General features: G+C 40.6%; 1 protein-coding gene across 3 annotated transcripts in view; it reads right to left on the reverse strand.

Moving 5' to 3' along the window:
• Positions 1 to 373: 373 nt before the first annotated feature.
• Usp47 (ubiquitin specific peptidase 47) overlaps positions 374 to 24392 on the reverse strand; it is a 91255-nt gene continuing 67236 nt past the window's right edge. For 2 of the 3 annotated variants that reach the window (XM_035442289.1, XM_035442288.1), the window contains 13 exons: positions 24077 to 24181; positions 22978 to 23185; positions 21702 to 21817; positions 19377 to 19496; positions 15388 to 16165; positions 9079 to 9254; positions 8668 to 8748; positions 7476 to 7591; positions 7091 to 7209; positions 4533 to 4663; positions 3078 to 3125; positions 2857 to 2987; positions 374 to 1818 (listed from right to left, as the gene is read on the reverse strand). In XM_035442289.1, the coding sequence (XP_035298180.1) occupies positions 1644 to 1818; positions 2857 to 2987; positions 3078 to 3125; positions 4533 to 4663; positions 7091 to 7209; positions 7476 to 7591; positions 8668 to 8748; positions 9079 to 9254; positions 15388 to 16165; positions 19377 to 19496; positions 21702 to 21817; positions 22978 to 23185; positions 24077 to 24181 (2304 nt within the window). In that variant the 3' untranslated portion in view covers positions 374 to 1643. The remainder of the gene's footprint in view (positions 1819 to 2856; positions 2988 to 3077; positions 3126 to 4532; positions 4664 to 7090; positions 7210 to 7475; positions 7592 to 8667; positions 8749 to 9078; positions 9255 to 15387; positions 16166 to 19376; positions 19497 to 21701; positions 21818 to 22977; positions 23186 to 24076; positions 24182 to 24392) is intronic. The other variant, XM_027410093.2, reaches the window with a different exon arrangement.

Raw genomic sequence — 24392 nt, forward strand, 5'->3', positions numbered from 1 at the left:
AGGAATGGCAAGCAAGCCCACTCTATCGACTTCTTCTATTTGTTAGAAAGCCAGTCTTGGGGAGGAGATTGACACCCAAGTCCCGAGTAACCAGTCCTGGACCAGACCCAAGAGACTTTTAAGATATTATGGAATATCTTAATTATACTGAAACTAGTCAACACTTGCTAATATTGTCATTAAGTATTTCTTAGGAAGAAAAAGAGTAAAAATCTGATTCTGAAATAGCCAGGATTTCCTGAATAACTTTACTATAAATACACTTCATCAGAGAATGAGATACTCAGTCATACAGGTAACAAAGTGCCACATTTAAAGACAACAAATTCATTCTGTACTCAGATTCATGCCCCCAGAAGTTTAATGACCAAAATTACACAGCAACATGAACAAATGTTTTATTGGCATGTTCATTGTTGTAAACAGCATCTTGCATGAAAAAGTTTTACCAAAACCTTTTTATTGACTTTTATAAATTAGATAGTATTTCAAAGTTTATGTAGAATTGTGTTCTCTGAAGTTGTATTTAGCAGAGCAGACGCCTGCTGACTCTAGCACGCTCTGCAATGAATCATGTGGCACCAAGTCTACACCAAGGCCCCCGAGAAACTTTATTCCATATTATGGGCAGATGGTTCCCCAAAGTTACACTACAGAACTACAAATTGACTCTTAAAAATTAAAATGGGACTTTACAAGCATTCTAGAAGACTCAAACTTGAAGCAATTCATTGAAAATAAATGTACAAAGAAAAGACTGAAGCTACTGAACAGAGAACCCTTATTAACGAGCAAATACATCCTATGGAGTCTCACTGAGGAGTACATGGGTAGACTGCTGAGCTTCAGTGTACACAAATGTACATGACTAATGAGAGGCAAAGAACCATGGCAAACAGCAGAGCTGCAGCCAAGAGAACTCAACAGGACCCCTTTATTTACATGCTGAGTGAAGGAGTGAGACACTTTCTACATCCATAGCTTAAGTACAGTTGGTTCTAATCACAAACCTGCAGCAGCCATAGTGCACCTACTGGGAGTGGCCTAAGGGAAACAGATATTGATTGGGCTGTATCACTAAAGTTCTTAATACTTTATAACAAATAAAACAAAATAAAAACACACCTTCCTAATTCCTCTGTAGGCTATGCAGGTTCTAAGAACTCCTTCAACTCCTCTTTGCTGCTTTCAAGAGTCAACACAGTTGCATTTGCTTCAGAACTGTCAATGAGGTAATGTGTGTATCAATGAAATAAACAGAAGATTCATTCATTCATGGCCTTTGCACAGCTTTTATTAATAAGCTATGAGCATCCTGTTTTAGGCTAGTTTTACTAGCGGCTATGTGCACATTTGTCCGAAATCAATGAATCTACTCGTCCCCCTCCCCTTTCATAGTAGCAGGCTTTGCTCGTTTCTCTTTGCACATCCTTGGCTTTACAGTACATATGACCATAGTGCACAACATGATTCCAAGTCAAGACAGTGGCCCACTGGGCACTGAGCTTCTGATTGGTGAAGGGCGGTCCAATCAGTGCTGGTGTCATGGGATTACCCCAACCATGTCCGGCTAAAATGGCACTACCCAGAAGTAGTGAACCATCTACTTAAACCAACCCTCAGGGAAAAGGCTACACTGGCAGTCAGTCTTGAGCCACATCTTTATTTGGCGCCCCATCCAGGTAGATCTTGAGTGCTTTTTCTTTGCGAGGGGAGTATGTTACACGATGTCCAGTCTTCTGCAGTCGGCTGCTTTCCTTTTTCATCAGTTCATTTCTTTGTTCCTCTGTCAACTCCATTACTTCTTCTGTTCTATCCCTTTATGTAAAACACAAATGCATTAGACCAGTTGGTCACTTACCCTATTCACTTACATCCCAATGCTACCGTGTTCCTCTTCTTGCTCTCATACACCAGGATGTACTAGATTGCCAATGTAAATCACATGTGCACAGAACTCATTTCTTAAAATGTCACAAAATCATCTCTAATACAATCTGTGTTACTGAACATCTACTTATAACAGATGATAGCTCTATGAAGTAGCTTAGATTCTCAGCAAAGACAGCATGGTCACCATTTTACAGGTAAGAGCTAGGAAAACAAAAGTTAGATTTGACCTCCAGGTTCCAAAGACTGTTTTCCTTTGTATGTGTGCTGTCAACATGGTAGCTAGAGAGCACCTGAAGCATGTCTTGTCCACACTGAGCCATGCTGTGAGTGTGATACACAGTATCTCTTAGACATCTATAAATGAAAGAATGTAAGCTACCCCAAAATGTCAGTGACATCTATAGTAACATTTTGTATGTACTGGCTTAAATAAATTTTTTTGCAATTATAATTAATTTCACCAATGGTTTCTTTTTTGTATTTATTTGTTGTGTGCTATTGTGAAGGGGCATATCTGTGTCACGACATGTATATTGAGATCAGAGGACAATTTGGGAGAATCAGTTCTCTCCTTCCATCATGTAAGGACTGCATTCCCATGTTATCACATTTGGTGGCAAGTGCCTCAGGTCATCTTGTTTGCCCTCCCTCACTTCTTATTGTTATTTTTAGGGGAGAGTTTTAAGGTAGGGGATCATATAGCCAAGGCTGGTCTCAAAACCATTATTTAGCAGAAACTGTCTCTGATTCCTTACTCTCCTGTATTTACTTCTCTGTTGCTGGGGTCACAGGTGTGTGGTAGTATTTTAACTAAGGTAGTCTAAACCTCAAGCTGTGATGTGCAGCACTCACTGTATTTTTACTGCTCAGTGGTGCTATGTCAAAACCACTGTAAAGGTACAACACAAGTACGTCAGCATTAGCAGAAACAAAAATCATTTACATAGCAGCAAAATCATTTACCTATAAAATATGACGGCACCATCATCACAGATATAAAGAGGCCAAACATTCAGGGTAGAGACCTTAGGATTCCAGTCCAAATCTTGATGGATATCAAGGACAGAAATATCACAGGGGAAGGTTCCCCTACCCTAAGGAGAAAAACAATAACTGAATGAGTCACACCATAAACCACATCTGCAGTACACCAACACTGGGATGCAAATGTTCTCAGGCTTTACCTTGGCAAATTCAATATCCTCCAAAGGAATCCCACTGATTTCACTCAGCTAGAAAAGAAAAGTCATATGTAAGTTTATTTTAAAATGATTTATCTTCAGAAGTTATTTTATCTTTTATCAAATTAGCTGGATTTAAAAACTAATATATTTGATTTTAAAAAATTAGAAACAGATAGCAAATCTGCTTCTTTGCCCATGATACAAATCCCATGTCCTGGAAAATGCTAGCATACTTCTTCCAGACTCAACTCTACACATATCAAATCCACAGATTTCTAAAAGTATAAAGTTCTATTCTGAGCTATCTCTACACTTATATCACACAACCAATACAGAAAGAGAATCCAGAGCAACTTCTGATCGCATTGCTGGATGTGGAACTCTACTCATCTGAAGTGCTGACAGCACCTTGACAACACCTACCACTCTGAAAACCTATCAGAGGGATACAATCTTGCCCCTCAGCCCCAAAGCTGGACAAGTCTAGGTATTTATTTTGATTTTCTAAATCTTCACTGTGAGAAGAGCTCAAAAAGGATGTTATTCTTTGCCCACCAAAGAATAAGTTCTTTGTTAGACAGTGGTTGCATTTACACTAGGGGCATTAGTGAGTGTGGTGCTCGCCTGTGATCTCAGTGCTGGGAGACACAGGTGGGAGAGCTCTGTAAGTTTAAGGTCAGTCAGGTCTACAGAATGAGACTCTGACTAAAATAAAACAAATCAACCAATTATTTGGGGTCATACAGAGCATTTACGCTTTTGTGCAGTATGCCTTTCTTATCTGCCTTTTAGCACTATGATCAGTAAGGAAGCACACTTGTCCTTTTCCTTTACATCTTCTGTAAATATAATGTACTTATAAGTATTTGGGGATTATAAACTCGGGGCCTTGCACATGCCAGGCAACCGCAACTGAGTTACGTCCCAAGTGTGGGGACTGCAGACATGTACCATGGACATGAAATGTTTTACAAAATGCCCACTGAAGTAGTACCACTGATGGAGAGGGCAATTCCTCCTTCTCCTAGACACCTGAATCACTATAAAATACAAAGGCGCATCTTCACTTTATTAAATTCTCCCCTTTAAATACCAACCATGGCCAAGTCTGTTTAGCTTCTGTGACCAGATGCTACCAGGTATGTTCAGAGTAGTATGGCCTAGGATCTCCATTCCATTTTCTTTGCTTTGTTCATTTAGCTATACAGTAGTTTGGTAACTTCTAACTAATCTTAAAAACTTAGGACAAAATTGACCAAGTAGTGAAAAGTGAAGGTCCTCCTCTAGAAAAATGAAAACAAAGTAATTTCAAAACATAAGGAGCTAGCCCTAAGGGACCCTAGTGGTACAAGGTATGACAGAGACCAAGAAAGACTCCTGACAACAGAGGCTGGTACTCATTTCCTACACAACATAGGAAAACATTATTAGCTACTTTTGTTCAAATGAACTTACCTTCTCTCGCAGTTCATCAACACTATTGCTCTCTAACACAAGTTCCTGGAAGGGATCCAACTTCATCTCTGAAGGCCTCCACCGTTTTGATAAAATGGCAAGCTGTGACATGGACTTCATCTTCTCAACACCTAAGGAAATGCAGGATTATACTCAGAATTCTATTTTTTATTTATAATCTTACTTTTCCTGTAGCTCCTAACTAAACACAAAGGTCTACTTTTTTTTTTTTTAAAGATTTTATATATGTGTCTCTGTATGGATATGTGTATGTGAGTGCAGGTGCCCATGATGGAGGCCAGAAGGTGCCAGATCCTGAGAGGCTGAAGTTGCAAAAGGTAGTAAGCTGCCTGATGTGGGTGCTGGGAATCACACACAAGTCCTCTGAAATAGCAGCAAGATCTTTTAGCCACTGAGCCAACTCTAGCCCCTTTTAAAAAATTATGCATTTATTTAGTATGTACGTGTGTTTTGCCTATATGCATTATCCATGTATATTTTGCCTATATGTATTTCTGTCTATATGTATATCTGCCTATATGCATGTCTGCTGCCCTTGGAGGTCAGAAGAGAACATTATATTCCCTGGAACTGGAGTTATGAATGATTGAGAGGTGCCATGTGGGTGCAGGGAATAGAACTCGTGTCTCTGCAAAAGCAGCAAGCACACTTAGCTGCTGAGCCATGCCTCCAGCTCCTGTTCTTTTTTTAAAAAGGTGTACACACAACCCTCCACTCTCAGCTACCACCTGTCTATCAGTGTTCCTAACCGACATTGCTTCCTCCTAACTCCTGTCTCACACTGCTTTTCCAGTTACTCTTCCTTAAGGTCTTTAATCTCCTCCAGTGACAGTAGCTGGACTCCAATCAAAACTACCAACAAGCCACCTTTATTCTATCCTCTTTATTCACCCAAACTATAATCAATCCCTCTTTCATTGAATCCAGAACTCAGTGTCTCATCAAAATTCAGCTCACCTGTCACTTACCTCTCTGGTAGACATACACACAATTTCTACTGTGGTTAACTAGTCTCAGCAACTAGCAACTTAAGAGTGATACACCTGCTGCTCCATTCCTCCTCCCAGACTGTGCATGTGGTGGGCAATCTCTAGCTTATTCATGTTTATAGCACCAGAGACCAGCAGCAGCTGGTAAATTATGACTGAATAAATGTTGCTGGGATTTAATCACATGATTCATTTCTTATCCACCTATTTCGATGTTAAATAGATGTTAAATATATCATGTATGCTGACATGATACAATGATGGCATCCACTAACTACCTAGTACCACTTTCTGTGGCACTGGCCTATTTATGTGACCTTCACGATCCTGTCTCAGTCTGCTCAGACAAGGCTACTATTCTCTCAAGTCCTCAGTCATTCAAGAACACGGGCATGCAGCATGTGTCTGGTGCTCTGGTAGTTCTTTGCCTCCCCAGTTGCCAAGAAATTGGAAGTTTACTGAGTTAAAGTGAAGCTGATTTAGATTAGAAACAGCTAGTAAGAAGGGCTACTGAACTCTCTTAAGAACTATGATCCTTTTATCTAGGTTGTAGACAAAAGTGGCACCAAAACACATAAGACAAAGCTAACTGTTCACCTCAGTGTGACCTTCCTGAAGCCAACTTTCCCCCACTACTCTTCTCAGAAGAGAATTTAGTACGTTCCAGTGCTAAAAGTGAAAGTGGAAATTGTTGTGGACACAAGTGTTGCTTCAGGTCACTGCATGGGCTCAGCTGATTGCTCCAACAGACATGGAGTCCAAGTCCCAAAATAACTCAGAATGTATTCTAACAATATTACAGTTATGGAATCAAATTAAAATAAGTGGTTGGACCTCAACTAAAATGACTAGTGTGTTCTAAAAATGGGGACGTTTGGGTATAGACAAGCTCACATAGAGACCATCATGTACAGTGCCTATCTGTAAGCCAAAGGTAGACCACCGAGCTCTGGAAGCTAGGGGAGTGGCATGGAAGATACACCTCCCCAGTAAGATCAAGAAAAAAAGAAACAAATCAACTAATGCCTTGACCTCAGTAAAGAGGGAGCTTTTGCCATTAAGCTGTCCTGATGGTAAGCACTCTGAAACAACAGTATCCCAGGTCACTAACACAGCTGTTTTCAACATCTTTGACATATTTCCAGTAGATACTCTCAACATCAGATATGGGACAATGATAAAGAAAATCAAGCATGCCTAAGAAAATACTAACAGAACTTTCTGCATAACGAACCAAAAACATATCAAACTTTTAATTTGTAATTTTTATGTATGAGAAAGAGAGAAAAGAATAAATATTAGAAGGCAAAAGATGAGAGATATCTTCTATAAATAATGTAAGCACCTATGCTAGGGGTGGGGGAAGAAAGAAGAATCTCAGGGATGGAGCAAGAATTTTTTAACAGTCTTCAAAGTCACAGCCTGATGCTGACAAGGACAACAATACCGTACTACACAGCGCACTTCTCACAACTCAATCTGGGATTAGGTTTCTATCAGCTCTATGGTCTAATTGATACGTATTTCTCAGAAAAACAATGATAATACCATCAAGAACTTCCAAGAAAACTTCCCAGTTGCTGGAAATATTAATATCTTCTTCATAAATATGATAATCCAAAAAGACAGTGCCAGGGTTCTTCCACGTTTTCTTCCTTAGACGAAACCTAAAAATGCAATAATATACTTAAAACTGCTATAATTTGAAATATTTAATTCAAAAATTTACACTGATTAGACACCAAAAATGAACTGTATTTAAAGTACAAAATAAATGGTTATCCATTAAAATTCAGGGGTGATGTAGAAGACTCTAGTACACGACATTCTGGGAAATTCAAAAAGTCTAGCACTTCTGCTGACTAGTCCTAATCCACATTCCAGAGGAAAGGCACAGCAGAGTGAAAGGAGCCAGCACTGGGGCGTCACTTACCTGTCAATGCTGAGGTCTAAGCCACACTGCTCCCTGAGTTGAGGAATCAGTTCCTCTTTTGATTGCCGCACAGTCATGCCTTTAGCAAACACAGCGTCTAACAGAAACTTGCATGGCTAGGAATATAAACACATGATTAGGGCTTGTATGTCCCAGTGAAGCAATGGTTAAGAAGACATTTTATTTGTTCTGGGCAGCATGTCAAAGAAGGGCTGGACAGAGTTTGAGAATCTGTCTCCTTGCTCTCAACGTTAGGTCCAGAACATACAGGCTCAGCAGTTCTAAGGAGCCTTGCTTAATAGCCTATGCCTCAGTTTTCTCACTTGTAAATTGGGGACAGTAGCTTCCTTTCAGAGTTATCTTGATGATTAACTATGATGATGCACTCAAATTTCTGTTTTTTGTCATAAAACTGACAATTTTGAAAGAGGCACAGTTCTAGGGATTTCAATGAAGGAATGTGCATTCAATCTCGAACACAACAAAGGACTCGAAGAAGCATATGAATGAAAATAGAATGATAGATGATTGATAAAACATTGCTCAATTAATGAAGGCATTTTATAAAAAGTTCACAGCTTTCAGGTTTGTCTCGATCACTATATGATATGCATGAGCATCTTGTAAAATTTCTCCTCCTTTGGGTAATTAGGCCTAAGTCTTAATAAACTGAAATATTCTGATTACTTCCTAAACCAGCCTGCTGAGAGTCTATACAGCATTCAAACTGTGACCTTAAGCAAGTTAGCTAGCTTCTCTGTGCCAGGTTCTTCATCTACAGATTGGGAATACTAGACAGGACTTACACCACAGAGCTAACCGATGGGGTTTAAATAAGTCTTTGCAGGAACCAATGTCATACAACACACTAAGGAATGGCTCTAAAACTATGATGACCTTGGATAAAGAAGGTACCTCCATAGGTCAGCAGCCATCCTCTTGTATCACAGTACCATCCTTCCCAGAAGGCAACCATAAACACATCTGTCTCCTTTTCAGTGGTGGGAAACTCCTGCTTACTCCGAAGTGTGACAATACACCATGCCTGTTTTGTCAATCTGACCTCACTGGATATAGGTCACTTGTGTACTATCATAGCAAAACTGAATACCACTGAAGAGAAGAGACAACTAGAAGCCATCTATGCCTACCCGTAGGTGTTGGTACTCTCCTGCTGTCTGGTGTTACTCACCTCTTGCTCGTTGACTAAGAGCTGGCACACTTTAACTCTGTACTCTCCCTTCTTCAGTGCTCTCCCCAGTCGGATTGTGATCTATGAATCAAGAACATTCTTTTAGATGAACTGTCTCAGTAGTGCAGTCCAGGCTTACTTTGTTGTTAGCTTCTGGTTGCCCAATCCCCTATCTCATGGGCTCCTGGGGAGCAGGTACACCTTCACCTCTGACTCCCACCACAAGCCACCACAAGAACTGTAACTGACACAGTTAACACTTAACCATGCCTGGAGGGTGAACAAGCAAAGAACAACATAAACACCCAGTAGCTTCCAGCTACCTACTTCACCTTCATTGGAAGGACTGCAAGCTGCTCTCAAACATATTACTTAAAATGGACTAATTCTATAAGGATTATCATAGTCAACCTTAGTGTCATCTGAAAATGATGAAAGGGTCTCATTCAGTCGGACGCTCTCAAACTCTTGGTTGCTGGTGTACACTCGAAAAACCTTGAAGTTAGAAGAGAGGACTCCAACAAATGGCTCTAAATGCTGTTTGAAAGCTGCCAGGGTGATTCTCTTATCAACATGCACCATCAACCCTAAGTATAAAAACCAAACAAAACAAGAACAAAAATGTGAACACAGTCTTTGAGTTCTGTAAAACAGACCACATTTCTTATTATACTGTCAATAAGAAAAAGTATCTCTTATTTTGGCTATATTTTTAGGTAATAACACCAATTAAAAAAAGAAAAAGACAAAATATAAAAAAATATAGGGGAGACTGAAGACTCGATAGGTGTAATCTACGAAACCTCTAGGCCAGTGATTCTCAACCTTCCTAATGCTGTGCCCCTTTAATACAGTTCCTCATACCGTGGTGACCCCCAACCATAAAATTTTCATTGCTACTTCATAACTGTAACTTTATGTACTTTATGTAACTTTAATGTAACTGTACATTAATCGTAATGTAAATATCTATGTTTTCCATTGTTTTAGGTGGCCCTCACTCAAAAGGGTCACAACCCATAGGTTGAGAACTGCTGCTCTAGGGAGTCTCTTAAAACACAAACGTTTCTAGTTTTGCACAGTACTAGTTCTGGCCATGTGGTTGGGTCATACCATTGCCTCCTCTGCTTACTATTTAGGAGATACAGAGTACAACTGGCTTTCATGTCCCTGTTTTTGTATAGGGAAAATGGAGGTGAAAGCATAGTGTCACAGTGCTGTGCTTGAATTCAATGAGCTCACACATTTATGAAGCTTTTAGAACAGTGCCAGATTTATAGCAGCTGTCTTAAAATCTGGCAGCAATATCATCTGAAATAATAATTCTGCGATTTCTACTAGGGAAAAAAGTTGGACTAGCATACCGAGATGCATGTTTATCATGTGGTTGAACTATAGCAGGATTGTATGTAAATGATCCATTGTTCTTACTTCCCCAAGGCGTAAACTGAAACTCTCTTGGCATCATGACAAGATTACCTCTCATACACTATTTTTTTTTTCTTTTTTTGAGACAGGTCTCACTATGTAGCTCTGGCTGGTTTAGAACTCAGAGATCCACCTGCCTCTATTTCCATGCTGGGACTAAAGGTGTGCACCACCACACCTGGCCAATAAGCTATTTTTCTATATTACTTCCTAATACCTACCCAGTTCAGTCTCCTGTCCCTTATTAGTCACTTGTGCAATGCATCTAGTTATCTTAGCCTTCACATTCTAGCAAATGTGGTTGCAGGCCTAATTCTTTTTCTTGTATAATAAGGTAAGTACCAAAACCAAGAGCAGCTATGCTTCCAGGCTGTTCCTCAACGGGGCTATCTTGTCAGTAGGTCCCTCTTTCTTTTCAACTTTACAAAAGGCCATAAAAACTTCTGGTTTACATTCTCAGGTGAGTTCAACTCCTGGGTGGATGAAACAGTCTGGGCATGTTTTTCAAGCGAATTAATCTTCCACAGACTACACGCCTGGTTATGAAACAGATTATCAGTGGATGTAAGGAGTGTAAACTAGGAGAAAATATGGACAGGGATGAGCTTGAGCTTGGTTTACTATGCAACAGTTGAGGAGGCTTTTTTTTTTCTTTTGAATTGCTTAGAACCCTAACTTCTAAGCTTTAAAGGAATGTTCCCAAATGTTAATCATATGGCAAACAAGTTTACATTTGCACTGTTCAACAAGACATTGACGATTCTGAAGGAGGTGTGTAATGGAAAGTGACTGGAAATCAAAAGTTGAGGGCTTGTAGGCAGGGGTCCAATCTGAGCTTCAGTTCTGCCACAGGGTCCTATGAGCAGGGACAGTAGGTAAACCTGGCTGCTGGGCAACATCCCTTCCTCCATCTCCAAGCCTTTTCTAAATATCAAGATCAATTACAAACAAGCCTTCTGTATGGTCTCTAGTAGCCTAAACAGATGGGAATAGTGGTTTCTCCTCACAGTCCTGTCTATTATTTCAGTGAGCAGTAAGGCTAGCCTACTACACATTTCCAGAAAGATTAAACTGGCTGGAAGCCTATCTTTTAAAGTGTTTATTAACTCTTTAAACAGAGAAACAAGACTTTAGATTTTAACTCCCAAGTGTTCCTGCTGGATTCATGCTGATGTAGAGGCTACTAGCTAATTGATTTTAATTATTGCTCTCTGTCAACCAGAAACCTCCAAGCTCTTCCTCCAGAGAGTAGCTCTCTTTCTCAGCACCTTTATTGGCTGACTGTAGTCAATGAGTTGCTATTTGCTAGTTTTCTTGTCAGGAAAAGTGACAGTGGCATCTAGGTGGTGGCTTATTATCAGAATGCCAGAGTAGAATCCTAGCAGCATAACTCACTAGGAATATGACCACAGACAAATGAACCTGTTTGAACCAGGTATTTTACCAGGGAAAACAGAGGCTTTACATGGCTGCTGAGCGGACTCCATAAAATCATGCACACTAATGAACCTTTTGAGGTAGCCCCTGGTTTGAAATGCAACCTACATTTATTATATATATATATATATATAATATATATATATATATATATATTCAAAGGATTCTGGTGTTAGTTAGAACTCAGTAGTTACTATGCACTTTTATTAATGGTTTCTTTACTTTCATTTAAAAGGAAGACCTTTCAGTCTGCAAGTCATTTCTTTCTTTTCAGAGAGCATTTTTTCACATTTATTAACTTGTCTCTGTATGTGTAGGGGAACACAGAGGGCATGTGGAAGTCAGAGTACAACTTGCAGGAGTTGGTTCTTTCCTTCCACCATGTGGACTCTGGGGATCAAACCTAGGTCATGAAGGCTTAGCAGGAAGTATGTTTATCTGATGTGCTATCTCACTGGGCCAACTCTCCTCTTTGTGTACACATGTGTGCAAATCTGCATGCACATGCATGCTGCCAGCTTATGGAGGCCAGAGAGTACTCTCAGGTACTGCTCGTTTGGGGCTGTCTACCTTGTTTTTTGAGACAGAGCTTCTCATTGGCCTGGAGCTTGCCAAGTAGTTGGTCTGTCTGGCCTGAGAGCCCTAGGGATCTGTTTATTTCTGCCTTCAGAGCTGGGACTACAAGTCCAAGTGTGTGGCACCACACCTGTTTGTTTTTACATGGGTTTTAGGTACTGAATGTAGGTTTTCATGATTGCAAGGCAAATTCTACTGACAGGCTGTGTCTCATTTCTACTTCTAATAGCTATATAGGACCTGAAACCTAGGGGTTCTCTTCCAAGGATAAAGGAAACATGCACATTCAATTAGCACCCTCGCAGGGACTGGAAAGTTGGTTCAGCAGTTAAGAGTGCCTGGCATTCTTGCAGTAGACCAAAGTTCAGTTCCCAACACCCATGCAGGGCAGGTCACAGCCACTTGCAATTCTAGTTCCAAGTGATCTGATTTCCTCTCTGGCCTCCTCAGGACCGCACCCCTCACCCCATAAGTAAAAATAAAATTAAAAAAAAAAAAAAGAAAAAATCAAGCCGGGCGCTGGTGACGCATGCCTTTAATCCCAGCACTCGGGAGGCAGAGGCAGGCAAATCTCTGTGAGTTCGAGGCCAGCCTGGTCTCCAGAGCGAGTGCCAGGATAGGCTCCAAAGCTACACAGAGAAACCCTGTCTCGAAAAACAAACAAAACAAAACAAAACAAAAAATCAAAAAAAGGAGGGGGCGGCTTGAAAGATGGCTTAGAGGTTAAGAGCACTTATTACTCTCCTAGAGGACCTGAGTTCAATTCCCAGCAACCACATGGTGGCTCACAACTATCTGTAATGAGATCTGGCACCCTCTCTGGCATGCAGGCAGAATACTGTATTCATCATAAATAAATCTAAAAAAAAAAAGAAGTCTTATATGCTGTGGCAGTCCTGCTGCTCACTATACAGATGTTATATATGGATGTTCTTTTTGCCATGCCTCCATCCTCTGTGAGCTTCAGTTCTCTAATACGATAATGGAGGATACCAGGATCTGCTTTAGTATTCAGAGACACTTTGAGAAATGAGCATTCTGAAAACTAAAAACACAAAGGGGAGTATTAATCTATGCTTTCTTTATGTTTTTTGAGACAGAGTCCCACTATGTATCCAAGGGTGGCCTAGAACTCGCAGAGATCCTCCTGCCTCTGCCCCTCAGTGATGGGATTAAAGGCACATTTCACCAAGCCAGGTTACTACATGTTTTGTTAAAGAGTAATGCTAGTAAGTTTTTAACTTTTCAGAAAGCTACTACTTCCTTTTCATACTTGGGGAAAAAAATGTATAGGTTTCTTTCCTTCCTTCTTTCTTTCTTTCCCAGACAGGGCTTCTCTGTGTAGCCCTGGCTGTTCTTGAACTCAGAGATTTGCCTGCCTCTGCCTCCCAAGGGCATGGATTAAAGGTGAGTGCCACCACCACCTGGCCAAAGAAATCTATCTTGACTCTGGCTTTCTGGTTAACTTCTGGCTAGTTCTAACCTGTGGTTATGTAAAAGTCCTTTCCAGAAGTTCTTCTTACAACTTATACAGTTCTACAGTGTGGGTATGTCTGCTATTACTGCCTGTCTCAAATGCTCACGCTGACAAATCTCTTTTTTCTTTTGAGATCTGTAACATTCAGAACTTTAGTTTATATCTTGCCTACTATCAAATTAACAAAATTAAACTAACCAATTAAAGGGGTTGGGATGTGGCTCAGTGGTAAAGCACCAAGTTCTACCCCTAGCAGCACACAGAATAAAAATAAAAAAGACCTAGGAATAACTGAAGCCTCACTCTCAAACCCCCTTTCTTTTGCCACTGAATATGGATTTTTAAAGAATGCGGGAAAGGAGTTGTTTGCTTTGGGATATAGAAAAGAGGTGTAAAAAAAAATTTTTTTCCCCTGAAAACTGAGTAACAATTTTTTGAAGCCATCCAAACAATTGCCTATTGCCTATTGCCACTGTTCTTGGTTATAACTTAATAGTAAGACCCTAGTGCTGAAGACACCATATATTTTGAGTCATAGGACATGGAGAAATCAAGCTGGTACTGAACTTAAATTTTCATCTCTGTTGGCTAACTTTCAAATGCTGGAAGGTTCTAAGCATGCTACTGGGGTTGAAAAATAACCACTTGTCTTCCCTAGCTATGAATCTGTAGAGATCAAATAAGGACAGGCCTGGCAAGAATTGCTTACTGCTGCAATGGTACCATATATGTTAATAACTAGCCACTTTCTGAATGGACTTAAGGCCTGCTCACAAGACAGGACTCATGTTTGGTACCATTAACAGGGCCAAAACCCAGTGGCTAGCTAGGTCACAGGCCTTAAGGGAGAGCTTAGTACTATTACTCTGCTAAATGGACATAAACTGCCCCTTAAGTACTTACAACATTATGTTATAGAATAGTACATCTCTCAACCCTCATCAGAGAAGCCTCTTTTTGCAGTAGATGACAAATAATAGATTATCAACTAGTCAGTGTTTGAGAATAAGACTTGGTGCTATGGAGCACCCAGTCTTAAATGGCACAGCTATATCATACACACACCCTCCAAGGCTCAGGAACACTTCAGAAAAGGGGGTGTTAAAATTTTAAGAGCCAGAGAGGTAGTAGATGTCTATAGCCAAATAGCATTTGCCAGATGTGACAAGGCTGCTGCACACATAAAGTGGTTGTGACTACATGCACAAAATCAAGACAGCCAAAATCCCAACATAGATGGGTAGGGTTCAGAGTATCAATCTAGTTGAGAAGCTTCTGGCAACTGATGTCTGCTGGGATGTGGCCTCTGAGAGGCTAGGCATGCTCCAGTAGATGGCCCTATTACTATGCATATATAGACAGCATTAAGTGGATTCAATGGGCTTACATACAGCACATGAAGCTGGGAGGGAAAAGTGGTGGTAGTGAGGAATAGAGAATGAATTGAGGAGAGAGAAGAGGGGGTAGATTTTATCAAAATACATTAATTGGCAAATATAAACTTCTCAAACAAAAATAAAGTATTTAAAGTATCTGGTTTTTTTATGGGTGAGGGTGTATATTACCTTTCAAGTATTCCTTGGCATTCTTACCATAGACTTTCCTGATACTGGTTACTTTTCTACTTAACTAGAAACAATCACTGGCTAAAGTACTGCACTGCAAATGAAAGAAAACTCAATTATCCCCGTCCATAAAGTTACCATAAAGCCCTCTTAGAGCGAAGCAATGCAATCCTAATCAAAATTTAAGTGAGAAACACACTGGTACCATTTCAAAGAGTTTTCCTCTCAAGTACATACATTTGTGTCCTTCCCCAGAGCCTTCATCTGCGGCGTAGGGGTCAGCTTTGAAGTACATGTACTGCATTTCCCCCCTGCTCTTGCCACTCTCGTCATATTCACTGTCAGTCCCAGAGTCTTCTTCAGCTGTGTCCCATGTCTCCTTTTTCCCTTCATTTGCCTTAGTTCTTCTACTACTTGTGATACTGTGCGAATCAAGTCCATTGGCCAGAGGAATCTGAGCGCTGTCTGCGTTGCACAAAGTGTCGCTGCTGTGACTGGAGCTAAGAATATCACTGTCGACTGAACTGGTACTCCGGTCATTATTCACATCTGAGTCTGAGCGTTCTTCAGACTGAAAGTTTTCTGGGTCAGAAGTCTGAATGTGCTGTTCAAGTTCTCGATTATCCACAGAGGTGGAAGAGCCCCTCTCATTGAGAGGGGACTCAATATTCTCAAAGTCACTTGTCTCAGTGCTTTTGCTGCTGTCTCCATTGTCTCCATCCTGCTGCTGCTGCAGTGATAAGCTTTTGAGTTTTTCAGTGCTTTCTTCTAGAATAGCATCCACAGACTTTAAGTTGCCTGAAGGTCCTTTGACTCTTTCACAATCATCATCCACATTACTAGAATCACCTCCAGCTTTCTGGTAGGCTGTCCTTTTGGAATATGATCCCGGTGATTGTTCAGGCAGCAAAACAAATAATCGGATTGTATTTGCATGTCGATCCAGAAGTTTCCATAAGTGGGAGTCTGTGAAGGCTGCCTGGTGATCCAGGGTCTCAGAGCTTTCAACAAATACCTAAACAGTGAGTGAGAGTTTTACACTCCATACAATGTTAGTGGCATTCTTATTCTTTATAAGATCACATCAATACAAGCCAGTACACAGTATGCTATAAAATTTGTGACATTTACATAAATGTGACCGGGCATGGTAGTATACACTCAATCTCAGTACTTGTAGGACAGAGGCAGGATGTCTGCTTGGTATATGTAATGAGTTCAAGGCCAGCTAAGGCAAATACATAATCCTGTCTCCAAAATAACAAAACATAGGAAAAATTAACTATAGATTTGGCGATAATTAACAGTATGTTAGGTTTTGCATAAAAAGATAAACCTATTACTATTTAATAAACGTTACACATTAAGACTATTAGAGTTCAGCTGTGGGTGTCTGCCTCTGCTTCCATCAGCCACTGGATGAGGGCTCTAGGATGGCATATAAGGCAGTCATCAGTCACATTATAGGGGAAGGGTATTTAGGGTAGCCTCTCCACCATTGCCTAGATTGTCAGTTGGTGTCATTCTTGTAGATCTCTGGGAATCTCCCTAGTGCCAGATCTCTCCTTGAACCTATAATGGCTCCCTCTGTTATGGTATCTCTCATCCTGCTCTCCTCTATTCTTCTTCCAAATCGACCTTCCAGTTGCAGAGAGGGAGGAGTGAAGACTAAAGAGGTCAGGACCAGGCTGGTGAATCCCACGGAGACAGTTGACTTCAACAAGGGTGAGCGCATGGACCCCAGATTGATGTCTGGGAGGCTAGCAGGGGACTGATCCAGACCCCTGAATGTGGATATCAATGAGGAGGCCTCGGCACTCTATGGAGCCCCTGGTAGTGAATCAGTATTTACCCCTGGCGTAAGAAGGGACTTCAGGAGCCCATCCCACATGGAGGAATGCTTTCTCAGCCTGGACACATGGGGGAGGGCCTAGGCCCTACCCAGGATGATATGGCAGACTTTGGGGAACCCCCATGGAGAGTCTTATTACCCTCCCTGGGGAGCAGAGGCTGGATGAGGTGGGGGGTTGGTGGGAGAGGAGGGGAGAGAGAGGGTGAAGGGATTGACATGTGAAGCAGTCTTGTTTCTAATTTGAACTAATAAAAAATAATCTCTTGGGGGGGGAAGACTATTAGTTAACCACACAAGGGAAAGAATGGGGAAGAAAGAATTGCTCTGGAACTCTTTACCCTAAATTGGCATTATTATAGTTTAAACATTAAAAAAATTAAATCATATTTTAAAAAATTTGTTGTGCATACACGAGTGTGTACATGGTTTGTGGGTGTGTAGCACATTTGTAGAGTTCACAGAAAAATTTGAGGTAGTTATTCTCTCTTTCTGCCATATGTGTCCATGGGATCAAATTTAGTTTGTCAGGTTTGGCCACAAGCATCTTGTACCTGATGAGTGCTCTTGCTAGCCCATAGACTACATTTTAATAACACACACACACACACACACACACACACACACACACACACACACACACACACACACGCAGAAAATACAGAATTAATCAAATGATATTAAAAAGATTAAGTGTAGTAAGTAAAGATGCACCAAGACTGGCAAATGAACTTGTACAACCACTTTGGAAATCAGTATGGCGACTCCTCAAGAAAATGGGAATCAGTCTACCACAAGATCCAGCAATTCCACTCTTAGGCATATACCCAAAAGAAGCACATTCATACAACAAGGACATCTGTTCATCGATGTTCATAGCAGCACTATTTGTAATAGCCAGAAACTGGAAGCAGCCCAGATGTCCCTCAACTGAAGAATGGATAGAGAAAATGTGGTACATTTACACAATGGAGTACTACTCAGCGGAAAAAAAAATGGAATCTTGAAATCTGCAGGAAAATGGATGAACTGGAAGAAACCATTCTGAGCTAGGTAACCCAATCACAAAAAGACAAACATGCCCCCATCCAGCAGCTGGTGGAAGTAGAAGCAGACACCCACAACTAATCACTGAACTGAACTGGAATCCAGATGCAGAGAAGGACAAGTGAAGAGCAAAGGGGTCCAGATCAGGCTGGTGAAACCCACAGAAATGGCTGACCTGAACAATGGGCAGCAAGGGACTGATCTAGACCCCAGGAACATGGGTTTCAGTGAGGAAACCTTGGAAATCTATGGAACCTGCTGTAGTAGTTCAGTACTTATCCTTAGCAATATGTGTGGACTTTGGGAGCCCATTTCACATAGAAGGATACTCCCTGAGCCAAAACACATGGGGGTGGGCCTAGGACCTATCCCAAAGGATATCATAGACTCTGATGACACTGTACGGAAGGCTTCACCATCCAGGGGGAGCAGAAAGGATATGTGATAGGTAGGGTTTTAGTTGGGGGTGATGGTGGTAGGGGAGGACAGGAGGGAGAAGGGAACTAGGATTGTCATGTAAAACAATCTTGTTTCTAATTCAAATTAAAAAAAATCTGGGGGAAAAAAAAAAGACTGGTGAATGTACTGAGCAGAAGGAAGCAAACAAAGAAAAGGCTGGATACGCATGACACGGGACAAGCCATGGTAATGTTGGCACTCAAGATGGCAAGTCCTAGCCGGGCGTTGGTGGCACATGCCTTTAATCCCAGCACTTGGGAGGCAGAGGCAGGCGGATCTCTGTGAGTTCCAGGCCAGCCTGGCCTTCAGGGCAAGTTCCAGGATAGGCTCCAAAGCTCACAGAGAAGCCCTGTCTCAAAAAACAAACAACAAAAACAAACAAACAAACAATAAAAAAAGATGGCAAGTCCTAAAAGAAGCTTGATAACTTGTTTCCTCCCCAACAGAGATGTGAGCAGGCAAAGGGGACAAGGGTGGGAGAGTCTCAGAAGGCACAACTCTAACTTGGTATGAAGAACTGTCTTACCAGGGATCTCAAGGAAGGAAATTAGGAAGACAGTCACTGTCACAAAAGCTTGGAAGGTCAGGACAAATCCAGAGCTTGAAAACTGAAGGAGGCCAGGGAAACAGGAAAACGTACTCTCAGGTAGAAGGCACAGGGCACAGGTAAAAGGAGCAGCAACAAAGCTGAGTCAGGCAGAGAAAGAAGACTCACTGTATAACAAAGGAAGAAAATCTGGGGAGGCTGGGTGCATTAGAAGGCTACAGACAGATGAGGACAGTGATGGTTGCTTGCAGCCAGGCTTACACTACTCAACTTTACTCCATTTGTTACCAGCAAAGAAAACACAATGAAAAGCTAAAGGCTTACCTTGTTACTTCTAAAGAAGCCCTCAGCCTTCAGGGTCTTGCTGGGCACGCTGAGAAGACGCAGGTCATTGTAGCAGCGTTCCAGCACTATCCGCATGGATTCTGAAGGTAAGTGTGTGGCCTGCAACAAAAGGTCAATACAGAATGTGCTACCCAAAGGAATTCTGGCTTGCTTTAGACACACAGAAGAGAAAACTGCTGAGTTCCTCAAAGCTGATGAGAGCAGGGCCCTAGGTACCAATACTAGTACCAACCCTCAAACCTCAAAAGAAGTGCCAGAGAAAGATACTTTTAAGTAGAGATTTAACAATTTCTGGTGACTCAGGAAAAATTCTTAGTCAACTCCCTATCACTTAGGCTGTAAACTGGAACAAAGTAACACTTTCTAACTTGAAAGGTTTTTGTTTATGACAAAATTCTGACTACTACTGTTTTCTAAACCTTTCCCCAATGAGGTTATTATTAGCTTTATCAAAGAGTAGGCTAACATATTGTGTGTCCTCTTTTTAAAAAATTCAATCTCAGGGCTTATATTCTGCAATGGACTGAAACCGTTTGCAGGTGGCATTTATTTTAAATGTATAGAGCCATATATGATCACCCGGTATCACATGTGAACAAGTTGGCCATCAGGTAGGAAGGATAGCACAGTATGATTTGTCTACTGATGTAACTGCTAACAGTGATTGCAGTCTCTTAGCTGGTACTGCTTAACACAGTGACACTCACAAAAACATGACAGAACTGACAAAACCCCTCACAACCAGAACACTTATTTACTAATGGTCATTAAATCCCCAGACATAGAGCTGTAAGAGAAGACAGATGGCTGAAAACTGTACTTCATTCAAACATTTTTTTTTTTTTTAACTTGCATTCACTGGACAGTAAGGAAGCCTGCAAAAACTCTACCTGTTTGTTTGCTCAAGGTACACAGTATGGGACCCTTGAAAAAGAAGTCACTTGACACACATGGTCCAGTTCATTTGTCCAAAGAGATCCAAATGGTTTCATCATCTCACATCTACTCAATCCTTCAGAAGAGGCCTATGTTCTGAGCCACTATTTAATCACCCACCATCCTGTCATGTCTGCTTCCCTATTTCACTGCTGTTATTAATATATCACCACCTTTCATTCAGCACCGAGATGGCTCAGCAGGTAAAGTCACTTGTCACTAAGCCTGAGTTCATGCGCACATACCACAAAATAAACAAATGTAATAAAAATATTAAGGACTGGGTATGGTTGTGCACACCCAGGAGGTGGAGGCAGGAAGGGGTTTATGAATTCAAGACTAGCCTGGTTTACATAGTGAGTTCCAGGCCAGCCAGGAATACACAGTGAGACCCTGTCTACAAAATAAAATAAAGTAATAAAAACAAACAACTCACTGTGCTTCTGTTTTTCTTTGAAACACAGCAACCTCAAGCCTGGCAGTGTCTGTTCACATAGGCACTCTTACACTTCACTGTCCCCCAGCTTTGGCCATATACCTGTACCAGAATGTTCTGAGCAGTGCCACCCCAAACTCAGCCTTCATGTGCCTTGAATCTCAGTTTATTGTCAGTGGACTTCCCATTCTGTAGCACAGATCTGATGCATCACTACAACATTTAAATAGAAAACAGGATCTACTTACTGCTGCACCAATGAGAGCCCAGTTAGTGTTCATAGCCTTCTGTGAAACAAGAAGTTTCTTTCAAACTGTAGTGGTTTAAAAGAAAATGGCCCCCAAAGGGAATGGCACTATAAGAAGTGGCCTTGTGAGAATAGGTGTGGCCTTGTTAGGAGAAAGTGTCACTGTGGAGGCGGGCTTGAGGTCTCAATCATATATATATATATATATATATATTCAAGCCACACCCAGTAAGGCAGATCACTTCCTGTAGCCTGTGTAAGATGTAGAACTCTCAACTATCTCTCTAGAATCATGTCTGCTTGCATGCCACCATGTCCCACCATGATGATAATGACCCTGAACTATAAACCACCCAATTAAATGTTTTCTTTATAACAGTTGCCATGGTCATGGCGTCTCTTCATAGGAGTAGAAACCCTAACTAAGACATAAAGTGAATTCAAATCCCTAGCATGTGTTTCACCCAGCTCAAACTACAGTCTGGGTCAGTGCTATTGCCCCATGCTCCAAAGTTGATCAGTCTGTTTCTTCTACCGGAAGTGTCTCCTTTTCTACTTCAGTTGTGTTCTGCCTATGAATATGGCCCCTTTTAGAGTAGAATCTATAATTTCAAACTGCCACACTGAGCCATCCACACAGCAAAAACTCAAAAATATTCATGATCTAATTTTACCACTTACTTACCTTTGAGATCAGCTGTTTGAACTCCGTAACTGTCTGATTTAAGTAAGCACGGACTGTTATAGGAGCAGCGACAGTCTCTGCCTTCAGATCAACAACATGCACTTTCACCATCACTTCTATTGCATTGGAAAACATAAAAATGTAGTTGAAGGTTATTTTTTTCTAAACTGTATTTTACATGAGCAGTGAATTGCAAATATGTTTCTAATAGATGGCAAAGAGAGTATGCTCTTATTATTCAATATAGTAGGTTCATATTACATCTAATGTTCATTAAAAAGCATTATTGTTGACTTATGCACTGTTCTAAATACAAATCCAAATATAATTTTAAAAATGTTTTATTTCCTTTTAAAATATAACACCACCTTCAAATTTATTAAGCATATTAAGAATACAATCCATTTGCTTCTTGGTCTTTTTAGGATCAAATGTAAAAATACGTATGTAAAAAGATTCAAATAGAAAGAGAATCACAGTACTGAAAGCATACATGAATGTAGAGACTACAAAATAAGTAAATACTGACTGCTTATAAACAACCTCCATTAAGCCATTCATGACCTTGTTGCTCTCAACAACATACTTCAAATCCCATGGAAAATTCCACACACAAACTGGTCTGATATATCATTTCTCTTTTGTTTTTAGATCATATTTACAACTAAATTTTAGTCATCTGAAATAGAAATAGCCATCAAGAATTACATTTAGGAGTTATTTTGCTTTACCATCAATCTCAAATTTCCCCTTACATTGTTCACTTAAATGACAAATACACTTTAGATGGCAGAGACATACAAAGCAAGGAAATGTATGGCTTCCATAATGAGTAGGAGAGGGAAGGAGGGAAAGAGGAGAGGGAAAGATGTCAACACAGATACCAATAACTACATTCACATCATCGGGCAGACATTACATCATTTAACACTCCACATTAGAGAAAGAAACCCTACTGAAGACTGAGAAGTGTTTCTTGTTGCTGTTGTTCATTATTTAAATTCTGTGTATAGACATGGTATAGCAAATGTGCCCACTTGAACTTGTGATGTGCCCATCTTAGTCTCCCCACTGCTGGAGTCATAGCATATGCCAGCAAGCCCAGCATAAGCCAGAACTTAACTTCAAACTCATTGCTGACTACTTCTCAGACTGTCAAAATTATGTACACTTTAAGAACATATAAAAAAATTTAATCATTCACTTCTATGAACAAAACATTTGATCACAGTAATTTAAAGCCCACTGTAACTCAAGAGAGTATAAAATTGTTTACCTCCAGGTTTATAAGACTGGAAAACTTGATCGGGCTTTCTAGTCTCCAACAGCAGATCAAACATGTATGTGGACTTGACTCCTCCCAGAAGCAGCCCCATTGGTGTATCTTCTTCTCCCTCATATGATCGTTCCAGGTAATCATGAAACTCATCATACTTTACTAGGCGACAACAGTCTAGTGGAATCACCTCTTCTAAGTCCATCATCTAACAAAACACGATCCCGGACAAGACAAACACAGTGCTTTAGTTTTGTGTGCAGTACTCCTACTGAGTTTATAAGATATCCTTATAAACAATGAAATCTATATACTTGTGATTTTTATCAGAGTAACACGATATCTTTAATTTTGAGAAAGACCCACATGTAACCCAGGCTGACACTGAATTCACTATGCAGAAGAGAATGATTTTGAAAACTTTATCTTAGCCTCAACCTCTCAAATGCTGAGATTACAGTGTATGAACATCTACCATTAAGCCTAGCTTAAATATATTTATTGACCACCTTTGATTATTCCTAAAATAACACTATACAATGACATAGTTGTGTCTTTTTTTTTTCTCTTTTGGTTTTTCGAGACAGTGTTTCTTTGTGTAGCTTTGGAGCCTATCCTGGCACTCGCTGTGGAGACCAGGTTGGCCTCGAACTCACAGAGATCCACCTGCCTCTGCCTCCTGAGTACTGGGATTAAAGGCGTGCGCCACCAACACTGGGTGACATACTTGTGTCTTTATCATGGTTACTATTGCAGGATAATTATATCAATATACTATTGATTTACTTTATGAAATCTAAGCAAAATAATTGCAAATCATCAAAGAAAAATTTTTTCCTAATGGATTATAAATTCTATGAGGCCAAGACCATGTCTTCCCTCTGAGGCCTCTAATGGCTCATACAGAAAGCACAAATAAATGTGTTTCTAATTCTAATTCCAGGATTCAGAAAGGTTAACTGGTTTTCAGATGAAGATGCTGATGGACGGGAGGTGAGTACAGGCTATCAAATCCATTCAAGTATTAGATCATCTGTCTATCTCAACTATAAAACTTGGGTGCTATCAAAATTAAAATCCAACTGTACATAAGACATACCTTATAAGCCATTTCCACTGCTTCCTTTAAAGTCTTATCCTTATGAACCTCCAACTTATTTTCCATCATTACTTGTTTCACAGGATGTAAACAGAATAATTTTATCTACAAAACAGAAAATAGCACCATCATCTCACTAGGTCAAGTGTCACAGCTGAATTCTTTGGCAGATGGCAACCCCCAGGGTTTCTTTGTATAACAGCCCTGGCTGTCCTGGAACATGCTCTGTAGAGCAGGCTGGCCTGGAACTCACAAAGATCCGCCTGCCTATGCTTCTGCCTCCCAAGTGCTTGGATTAAGGCATGTTCTATCACAC

Source organism: Cricetulus griseus, chromosome 3, assembly GCF_003668045.3.
Source record: "Cricetulus griseus strain 17A/GY chromosome 3, alternate assembly CriGri-PICRH-1.0, whole genome shotgun sequence".
Lineage (NCBI taxonomy): Eukaryota > Metazoa > Chordata > Mammalia > Rodentia > Cricetidae > Cricetulus > Cricetulus griseus.